This window comes from Gracilinanus agilis, chromosome 4, assembly GCF_016433145.1.
Source record: "Gracilinanus agilis isolate LMUSP501 chromosome 4, AgileGrace, whole genome shotgun sequence".
Classification (NCBI taxonomy): domain Eukaryota; kingdom Metazoa; phylum Chordata; class Mammalia; order Didelphimorphia; family Didelphidae; genus Gracilinanus; species Gracilinanus agilis.
The window spans coordinates 506,528,132-506,538,809 of NC_058133.1; the positions used below are offsets into that span (position 1 = coordinate 506,528,132).

At 46.0% G+C, this 10,678-nt stretch overlaps 1 protein-coding gene across 1 annotated transcript; it reads left to right on the forward strand.

The window, feature by feature from the left end:
* The first annotated feature begins 1,336 nt into the window (after positions 1–1,336).
* On the forward strand, positions 1,337–10,223 carry CRYGS (crystallin gamma S). The gene is made up of 3 exons (XM_044672349.1): positions 1,337–1,357; positions 7,633–7,875; positions 9,951–10,223. The coding sequence occupies exons 1-3, from the start codon at positions 1,337–1,339 to the stop codon at positions 10,221–10,223; spliced, it is 537 nt and encodes a 178-aa protein (XP_044528284.1).
* Positions 10,224–10,678: the final 455 nt, after the last annotated feature.

Consider the following 10,678-nt stretch of genomic DNA (forward strand, 5'->3'; position numbering starts at 1 on the left):
AAGGTCTTTTGGAGAGGAAAAAAGCGTGGACCAAGGAACGTCCGTCGAAAACAACACCAATTAGAACTACTTCAAATGTTATACTGGTGTCGACATGTGAATGTGTAAAGATGGATGGATTACGTGTGTGTGTGTGAGAGAGAGAGAGAGTGTGTGTGTGAGTGTGTGTGTGAGTGTGTGAGTGTGTGTGTGTGAGTGTGTGTGTGAGAGTGTGTGTGTGAGTGTGTGTGTGTGAGTGTGTGAGTGTGAGTGTGTGAGTGTGTGTGTGAGAGTGTGTGAGTGTGAGTGTGTGTGTGTGTGTGTGTGTGTGTGTGTGTGTGTGTGTGAGTGTGTGTGTGTGTGTGTGTGTGAGATTAGAGGTCGGAAGTGGGGAGGGCAGGAAGGAAGTCTAACCTGTGTCCAAACCAAAAGAGGACACCCAGAAACAGGGATGTTAGAGATGCAAATGGAGAGACGTTTGTCCTGCTTTTGGCTCGTCAAAGACGGCTAACTCTGTGGCCGGCTCAGAAGGAATAAAAGCGAGTGGAGCAGAGGAAGCCCGTCCTCCTGGACGCGGACGCTCCTGCGCCTGGGATGGGTGAAATGGCCCCCGACACCCCTTGTCCGCTCCCAAACTCCGTGACTCCTCAGATCCTTGGTTTTGTCCCGGCCGGTTGCTCGTCCCCATCCCTCTCTGACCCGGCCTCGCTCGGCCCATGAATGAGTATCTGTGAGCTCTTTAGGCTCGGTCCTCCAGTGAAAGGCATCCTTATGGTCCTGGAGCCTCGCAAGGAGGACCTGCTCGGTCTTGTGCTCGTATCTTATCTGAGAATCCAGGCTGACTTGTCATTATGGGGGAGCAACAAGTCTTCCTCAGGAGAGAGGCAGTTTGGAAGAATGACATGGGCTTTGGCCCTGGCGCCATTTAATCTGGGCCTCAGTTTCCTCGTCTCTAAATTGGGGGGTTGGCCAGAACGACAGAAGTGTCCTGGCGGCTCTAAATGGAAGTTCCTGTGATCCCCCTCCCGTCCCAAGAGAGAGGGATCTCTGGGTTTTTCAATTTTCCTTTTGGGGGGTGGCTTTGGGTGCCCTGATTCAGCACAGCCCATAATGCAGCAGGCCTTAGTAAGCAATAAAGGGGGTGCTGAAGCCTTGCTTTATTTCATAATCCCGCTCGTTTTTCTGGAAAGCATCGGTCGCCTCCAAACATCTGACTCGATATTTGCATCCCATTCTGATGACCGAGCGAAAGTTTGGTTTGAATCCAGACCAGTATAAAACATTTCGGTGGCCCCGTCTGCCTGGAGCTGTCTCTGATTTCTGTCCGAGCTGGGGAGAACCAACCTGGGCCACCAGAATGTCTAAAAGTGTAGCCAAGGTAAGTGGATGGGCTGCCTGGCTTCCACTCGCCCGCTTCTCCTGCACAGCGACGTCCACATGGGCGGCTTCTCATCACAGCTCCTTCTCCAGCGTGTTCCCCTTGTTAGCTTCGCCCCCTTGAATTGGCCCATTGATTCTCTATGAGGAGAACAGAATATCTAAGCTTGATTGAATTCCCTGCCTGCCTTACTTCTTTATCTTATTAAATATGCAGAAAAAGAGACCCGAATGGCCATTGTTTCTGCCCCCTCTTTTTTTCTGGGCCCAGCCTGGGCCTTCTAACTAGTGTATCCTTCTGTACTTGGGCGTTTCTTTAGGGGAGAAAATAAGCGAGTTAAAATGTATATGGACTAGGCAATTGGGAATAATATTCTGGGAATGACTTCTTGACTTTCCAGAAGGATGATCTGGTTGGGCAAAGAGACACTGGTCAGGCAGATCCCAGTATTCTTGCCCCTGCCCTCACCCTCCTGTGCTCACTTAGGACACAGACTGACTGGAAGAGGCGGGATTTTTGTGGTATCCTAAGATTTTGTGTCAGCAAGAGCCTTCAAGAGAAATGGTGGTGGGGCAGCTGGGTAGCTCAGTGGATGGAGAGTCAGGCCTAGAGATGGGGGTCCTGGGTTCAAATCCGGCCTCAGACACTTCCCAGCTGGGTGACCCTGGGCAAGTCACTTGACCCCCATGGCCCACCCTTACCACTCTTCCACCAAGGAGCCAATACACAGAAGTTAAGGGTTTAAAAAAACAAAAAGAGAACATGGTGGAACCTTCTCATTTTACAGGCAAGGAATATGAGGCTCTAAGAACTGAAGCATCCTAGAATTGAAGATTTAGATTTGGAATCATTTTACAAAGGAGGAAACTGAGTCTCGGGGAGGGAAAGGGACTTCATAAGAGCATCCATTCTGAGCTGCAAGGGACTGTGGGGACCATCTAGTTTGCCAACTCCGGCGTTTTGCCAAATGAGAAGCTGAGTCCAAGGGAGAGTAAATTTCTGAGGCTGGAATCGGGTTCTCGCTGCTCCACAGTGCTACTTAGCTGGCTGGCTTCGTGCTCTGCTGATCAATGGCCCATCGGAGCTCTTGAACTGGTGGGTGGGAAAGGACAAGCGCCTTGGTCGTTGCCATCAGTAATACGAAAATAATCCCCCTAGACGGAACTTAGTTTTCAGGGACGGCGAAGGGAGAACAGAGCAGAAATGTGGTAAAAGTGCCCTCTAGTTCCTAGAAGAAGATTCAGTACGAGCCTTACCCCAAGAGAACTGGGGGTCGCGGGCTTTTCTGGCAGCAAAGGCCCTTCCCTGGTGCTAGGGCAGGACTCCAGATAGAGGGAAGATGCAGCTCTTTGTTTTTTAATTAAAATCTCATTTTATAGATTTCTTTTGTTTTAACAACATCTTTATTTTCAAATGTGTGTCCCCTCCCCATCCAGAAAGTCAATTCTTGTTATAAAAATACAGAAGATAAAAGAAACTCATTTAGCAAAAATGGCCACAGATGTACTGAATCTGACGGTAAATGCAGAGCTCTAGACCCAGAGTCCCCTGCCTGTGCTGAGAAGAGGAGGACATGCAATTGTTTTTAACCCTCACCTTCTGTCTTCAAGTCAATACTGTGAATTGGCTCCAAGGCAGAAGAGTGGTAAGGGCTAGGCAATGGGGGTTAAATGACTTGCCCAGGGTCACCCAGCTAGGAAGTGTCTGAGGCCAAATTTGAACCCAGGACCTCTAGGCTTGGTTCTCAATCCACTAAGCCACCTAGATGCCCCAAGGATTTGCAATTTTCTCATTGTGATTATTGTTGTTATTGTTATTTAAGTAGTGAAATTGTCCTTCCATTGCATTATTTTGTTAGAAACTAACTTTACCAATATAGTCTTAGCCACTTGCCTGAAGCACTGAGAGTTTAAGCTGCTTCCCTAAGTGCTGGAGACAGCACTTGAACTCAGATCTTTCTCTCTTCCTCATTTCATAGACAGGGCCCAGACAAGGGAAACCACTTTCCTAGGATCACACAGGGTGTTGATTAAAAAGTCTCGGATCTGGAAAAGACCTCACAGGCCGTCTCATCCAACCTCTTCATTTTAAAGATGGGGAAACTAAGGCCAGAGAGGTGAAATGATTTGTCCTATCTCAGGTAGCAAGTGTTCAAGCAAGGATTTTAATGCAAGACCGTGACCCCAAATCCAGCCCTTGGTGTGGCCTCTTTCAAGCCTAGTGCTTTGTATCAATTAAAAATAAATCATCCCTTAGGGGGCAGCTGGGTAGCTCAGTGGATGGAGAGCCAGGCCTAGAGATGGGAGGTCCTGGGTTCAAATCTGGCCTCAGACACTTCCCAGCTGTGTGACCCTGGGCAAGTCACTTGACCCCCATTGCCTACCCTTACCACTCTTCTGCCTTGGAGCCAATACACAGTATTGACTCTAAGATGGAAGGTGAGGGGTTGAAATAAATAAATAAATAAAAATAAATCGTCCCTTAAAGTAAGTCTTTCCTCATTTTCTTTCTGCTTTGACCCCATAGTCCTCCCCCAGATCTTCTACTCTGGTCTCCCCAGCCCCTTCCCTGGCTTTTGGGAGCCCCTGAGCCTAGATTTGTCCCCACTGGACAACAGCCCAATTATGAATCGAGGACAACCGTCCCTGCTTTAAATGAAGCAAAGCCTACCACGAGGTGGCAGGAGAGCACTTGAAATGGAAATGAACAGTCTCAGCCAAAGCCAGGATTTTTCTTACAGATCAGGGAACTGAGGGCCCAAGAGGGGACTGACTGAGGCTCGGATTCCACAAATGGAAGAGGGCTTGGGGGCAATAGAAACATGCTTATTCTCTCTCTCTAAAAGTTCTCCCTGAGCCCAGATGCTCAGACTTCAAATTGAGCTTGTTTCTCATGGTGCCATATTGTTTTCTCAGCTCTATTCTGCTCCCTCTTCTCTTCTTCTATAATGGTTCCCTTGGTGATCTCATCAGTCCTAAAGGAAACTATATTGTCTCCATGCAGGTGATTCTCAGATCTATTTATCCAGCCCTAACCTCTCTCTTGACCTCCCAGTCTCCCATCTCCAATTTCCTATTGGATACCTCCAAATGGATGTCCTATTGATATCTTCAACTCAACCAGAACTCCCAAGACCTTCCCCTCTCCCAGACATCCTTCTTACTGCTGAGGGTACACAATGCTCTCAATCATCCAGATTCACAGCCGAGGTATCATCCTTGACCCCTTACTCTCCTTACACCCCCTTTTCTTTTCTTTTTTTTTTTTTAACCCTTACCTTCCATCTTGGAATCAATACTCTGTAGTGCCCCCCTTAAACCCTTTTTCAATGCCTGACAGTAACTTTTAAAAAAAGACTTTTATCTTTTGCCTTAGAATTAATACTGTGTATTGGCAGAAGAGTGGTAAAGAATGAAGCCATGGGGATTAGGTGACTTGCCCAGGGTCACACAGCTAGGAAGTATCTGAGGCCACATTTGAACCTCTGTCTCCAGGCCTGGCTCTCTATCCATTGAGCCACTCAGCTGCCCCTCACACATGGAAACTCTTAATGTTTGTTAGAGGCAGCTAGATTGTGCAACGGATAGAGCTCTAGAGTCAGGAAGACCTGAGTTCCATGCATATATTTGCTAGCTGAGTGACCTTGAGTGAGTCAATTAACCTCTGTCTGCTTCAGTTTTCTCACCTGTAAAATGGGGATGATAAAAGTGTCTCCCTCACAGGATTGTTGTGAGGACCAAATGAGAGGATATTTGTAAAGGACTTTGCAAAGGGGCACGATGCCTGGCACGGAGTAGGTGCTTAATAAATACTTATTAAAGGTGGTATAAGGTCAAAAACACTGACTCAGGAGTCAGAGGTCCTGGATTCAAATCCTTTATCTGACATTTACTATGGCTTCACTTAGCTTCCCTATTCCTCAGTTCCCTGATCTGTAAAATGAGAAGCTTCTAAGGTCCCTCTCTGCTTTATACCTATGAACCAAAGGTGTGCTGGAGCCAACTCAGGCAGATCCCAAGAGCCAATTGTTAAATATTCACTGTCAGTATTTATACCTCAGGTAAAAGCCAACATCAGAAGGCAGCTGAGGTGGCCCAGTGGATAGAGAGATAGGCCTAGTGAAAGGAGGTCCTGGGCTCAAATCTGACCTCAGACACATCCTAGCTGTGTGACCCTGAACATGTCACTTAACCCCCACTGCCTAGCCCTTACCACTCTTCTGCTTTGGAACTAATACACAATATTGATTCTAAGATGAAAGGTAAGAATTTTTAATAATAATTTTAAAAAGCCAACAACAAATCAGGGCTTGATTTATAATTTGGTTGATTGTCTAGGCCAGTGATGGGTAAACTCTTTAAAGAGGGGACCAAAGGAAAGGAAATGTTCCTCTGTCAGTCTGTTTCTAAGACAACTCTTTGGAAGTTTCATTGTATTGTATCCTACTCATTGTATTCGTCAGATGAGGAATAATGTTGCACAGCTAGATAGAACATTTCAGGGGGCCACATCTGGCCCACAGGCTGTAGTTTGCCCATCACCGCTGTAGACTAAAGGAAGCGTTGGAGAAAATGTTAATAATAAACTGAAAGGTGTGTCTTGGGTGCCTTTTTGTTTTTTAGAGAGCTGGTTGTTAAATATTTACCAGCGTACCCCCATCCATGACCTCTCTGGACTTCATTTTCCTCACCATAAAGTAAAGGGTTTAGACCTTGTTGCCTCTGAGGTTCCTGGCTGTGGCTTCTCTGGGGCTCAATTTCCTCTCTTGGAAAATGAGTGGCAATCCGGGCTTTAGATCGGTGATTCAGTTACGTATTCCCACAACCTGGATACAGAGCGGTACCCGTAGTGGGCATCCAGTAAACGTCAGCTGATGTTGAAGCAGCTGACCCCAGGGGCCATGACAAGACCCACGGGGGGCCTTGCTGGGCTGGGACGTAGATAGGATAATGGCTTCACCATCAAGGATAAGTCTGAAAAAGAAAAGTGAGCCAGTCAGGTAGGCAGCACATCAGATACGTCATGCCAAATGGGTCCCCCAATCCTGGGAGGCATCCGAAGCCAGGAGGAGATGAGAAAGGCGCGGAATGTTAGAGACGGGCCACCAATGGGTCAAGCGGCCTCCCCATGGACAATCCGTGACAGGACATGCAAGGAGAAGGAAGAAAAGGCACGGATGGGTCAAGAACTAGAGAGCCAGATGCCTCCCTCCTTCCTTCCACCCCAGGGAATCCCTGGCTCCCACCTGTGTGCCCCTGGGCGAGTCTCTTCATCTTCGCAGGACTCGGTTTCCTTATGTCTCCAATGAGATAGATCAAGTCCCTTCCAGTTCTGACGCCATGTTTTTCTGATCCTGCCGCCTGTGTCCGAGGCCTCTCCAGGTCTCATTTGTAAAATAAGGGGGTTGGATGAGCCCTTCTGGCTCTCTATCTCCAAACCTACGAAGCCTCAGTTGATGGCATCTCCTTCAAGGAGCCTTTGCTCATCCCCTTAGTGGTTCCAGTCCTTATTTTTGTTTGGGCAGCGTCCCTTCAGCAGGGGCTGCTTGGTGTTATGGGCAGCCACCTGCCCTCCGACTCAGAGAGACCTAGATTCAAGTCCCATCCTGGTTTTGTGACCCGGGCCAGTGACTTCACCCCTCAGGGCTCTATAGGCAGCCCCCAAGACTGTAAATTGCAGAGAAGGTGCTTATCTGTGTTGTTTGAGGACATTCCTTCAAAGCAGTTAGCTCCTTACTCTAGTGAAATCACAGATTTTTGAAAAAAATTTTAATTTAGTTTTAATTTTTTAATTTTTAATTTTAATTTTTAAAATTTTAAAATGTTTTAATATTTAAATTTAGTTTTTGAGAGTTTTATTCAAATAAAATTGGGTTGAAATCTGGCCTCAGATACTTCCTAGCTATGTGACCCTAAACAAGTCACTTAACCAACATTGCCTAATCCTCCACCACTCTTCTGCCTTGGAATCAATGACCCTAAAACACAAGGTAAGGGTTTAAAAAATAATCCCTCCAGTAAAATGTAATTTCCTTGGGGGAGGTGGGAGGGACGCTACCTTTTTATGCTCCGTGTCATTAGTCAGTTTGGGGGGAGGGTTTGCTGGCCAGATCTCTACTACCCTCCTCTGTCTACCCGTTGGGCTACCTCACTGCCTGTTAGGGAAAGGCAGAAATAGGAGATGAAAGAGAACCCCTGATATTCCTCATTTGTGTCGTGATGGAGGAAAGAGAGCCCCATCCCTTACCTCTTGGCCTGCTGGGCCTTGTGTTTCAGATAACTTTCTACGATGACAAGAATTTCCAAGGTCACTACTATGAGTGTGACAGTGACTGTGTCGACTTCCACACCTATCTGAGTTGCTGCAACTCCATCCGAGTGACCAGCGGGGCCTGGGTGGTATATGAGAGGCCTAACTTTTCAGGGAACATGTACATCCTAACTCAGGGCGAATACCCTGATTATCACCACTGGAGGGGGCTCAATGATCGGCTCAGCTCCTGCAAGGTCATTCATCTGGTGAGTCTGGAGATTTCCCCAATTCTCTGGGACATTCTGGAAAAGAGGCTTCAGGATAAGACTTTTTCCTTCTGGTCCTTTAAAAAAAAATTGATTTTATCTCATTTTCAACTCCAGAGTTTCTCCTTCCTTTCACCCTCTCCCTTATCTAATGAGAAGGAAAGAAATAGAAATAATCCCCATTACAACTCAGAAATCATGCAAAACAAATGCTGGAAGGAATTCCTGGAAGGAATAAAACAAGGAAGAATATAGAAAGAGAATAAAAATATACTTCGTTCTGCACACTGAGTCCATCAGCTTTCCTTCTTGAGGTGGATGTCCTTTTCCATCATGAGTCCTTTGGAACTGCGGTTGGTCAGTGTTCCTAATTCTCTAAGGCTTCTTTTGGACTCTCCAAGTTATTGTTGGTGGTTTTCTTTTCTTAGTTTGTTGTTATTGTGTCCCACTCTTTATGACCCCCATTTGGGGTTTTCTTGGCAGAGATTTGGCCATTTCCTTTACCACCTCATTTGACAGATGAGGAAACTGAGGCAAACAGAGTGACGGGACTTGTGAGTGTCCAAGGGCAGATTTGAACTCAGGAAGATGAGTCTTTCTAACTCCATACCTGGGGCTCTCTCCACTGCACCACCCCACTGTCCTCTTTTTCTTAGGTACAGTCACATAATCACATAATCATAGTTCTATGCCTTTGCCCAAGTGGCCCAGCATTTTTGGAATGCCCTCCTTCTTCTCTTCTGCCGTGGAGAAGGAATCCTGAAGTCTTCTCGAACACAGCTCACGTCCCAACTCCTACAAAAAGCCCTTCTGGATCTATCCAGTCATTAGCTCGTCTTCCTCTAGAAATGATTCTAGGTTACTTTCTAGATGCTTTATTTATTCTTGTAGCCCCACTCCCTGGTACCTCCCCCAGGAGAAGGCAAGCTCCCTAAGAGGAGGGAATATTTCATGGTTTGTCTTTGTCATCCTCAGCACCTGACACAGTCCTTTACCCAGAGTGGAAGCCTAATAAGTATTTGTTGCCTTCAAGTGAATAAACTTTTAGGACCATTTAATACTTAGACCTAAATCTGAGATCGAAGTTCTCATTCACAAGCAATTCCATTGTCCTTCTGAGCTGCCAAGTATGGCGAGTAATGAAGTTATTTTTCTTCATATGTATCGATAGCTTTAGTTTTTTAAATAGCACGTCTATTTTCCAATATATCCTATCCCTTCTCCTACCCAAAGATCCATCTCTTGCATCAAGGAATGATGATGATGGCCCACATTCGTACAGCACTTTGATGTTTGTGAAGATGTTATCTTATTAATCCTCACAATCACCATGTGTCGGGGGGAATGCTATTATTATGTCCATTTTACAGATGAGGAAACTGAGTCTGAGAAATATCAAGAGGCTTGCTCATTGTCACACAATTAGTAAATTCAAACTCAGGTTTTCCTGACTCCAAAGTCCAATACTCCAGCCACTGTACCATCTAGAATGAAAAAGAAATAGAAAAATAAGGAAATTGGGTAAAATTCACCAATCCCTCAATCAAGTCTAACATTATATCCAGGGTTTTACCTCTGCAAAGGCAGGAAGGAGATTCATTCTCATATCTCTTCTGACCCAAACTTGGTCTTTATAAAAATAATTATCCTTATATTATATCCTTATATATTTTATATGATAATTGCATATGATATTATATCCTCACTTGTTTATGTCAATTCTGTAGTCAGTGAGGCTTGAGGATCAGGATTCAGCGGATTATCTAGTTGCCCCTTTTTTAAAAAAATGTTTCCCCTGAAATCCTTATCTTTGGCCTTAGAATCAACTTAGAATCAACACAAATCAAATGTGTATTGGTTCCAAGGCAGAAGAATAGTAAGGACTAGGCAACAGGAATTAAAAATGACTTGTCCAAGGTTACACAACGAAGAAGTATCTGAAGCCACACTTGAACCCAGGACCCCCCAGCCCTAAACCTAGCTTCAAAATAGTAGTCGCTGACCTCTATTGCTCTTAGTCTGGTGCACGAGGGCTTCCCTAATGGCCTCTTCTCATTGTCGCCTCTGTCTTCCAGTTGAGTGGAGGCCAGTATAAGCTTCAGATCTTTGAGAGAGGAGACTTCAATGGCCAGATGTACGAGACCACCGAGGACTGCCCTTCCGTCATGGAACAGTTCCACATCCGTGAGATCCAGTCCTGTAAGGTCCTGGATGGGGTCTGGGTCTTCTACGAGCAGCCCAATTATCATGGCAGGCAGTACTTCTTGGACAAGAAGGAGTACCGCAAGCCCGTGGACTGGGGCTCCCCCTGCACAGCTGTCCAGTCATTCCGTCGTATCATGGAGTGATGGAAGGCGCTTGTTGTTTGGACCCGAGGCTGGTCGCCTTTGGTCTGTTGGGCAGAACCCCAACTGTAAATAAAGCAATTAATAAGCACACTTTGATGGCCTTCAGTGACTTTCATAAAATGCTTCTTGGTACCGAGACTTTGGTGCCTCCCTCCTTGGCGTGAGGATGTTGGTCATCCATTTGTCCAGGTTCATCACCTCTGTAGAGCCTGCTATCTCACCCCCTGCCATATCCTGCAAGTAAATATTGCTTAATGCCTTTTTTGTCTTTCTAAAACACTAAATAGGAGTTTTCTTTTCATCTAGATCAGTGATTCCCAAAGTGGGCGCCATCGCCCCCTGGTGGGTGCTGCAGCGATCCAGGGAAGCGGTGATGGCCACAAGTGCCTTTAGCTTTCCTATTAATTGCTATTAAAATTAAAAAAAATTAATTTCCAGGGGGCTAAGTAATATTT

Excerpts from the sequence above, each read along its gene's own strand:
- CRYGS (XM_044672349.1), top strand. The coding sequence starts at position 1,337 with ATGTCTAAAAGTGTAGCCAAG. Across the intron at positions 1,358-7,632 it reads TGTCTAAAAGTGTAGCCAAG|ATAACTTTCTACGATGACAA; the intron begins GTAAGTGGATGG and ends CTTGTGTTTCAG. Across the intron at positions 7,876-9,950 it reads CCTGCAAGGTCATTCATCTG|TTGAGTGGAGGCCAGTATAA; the intron begins GTGAGTCTGGAG and ends TCTGTCTTCCAG.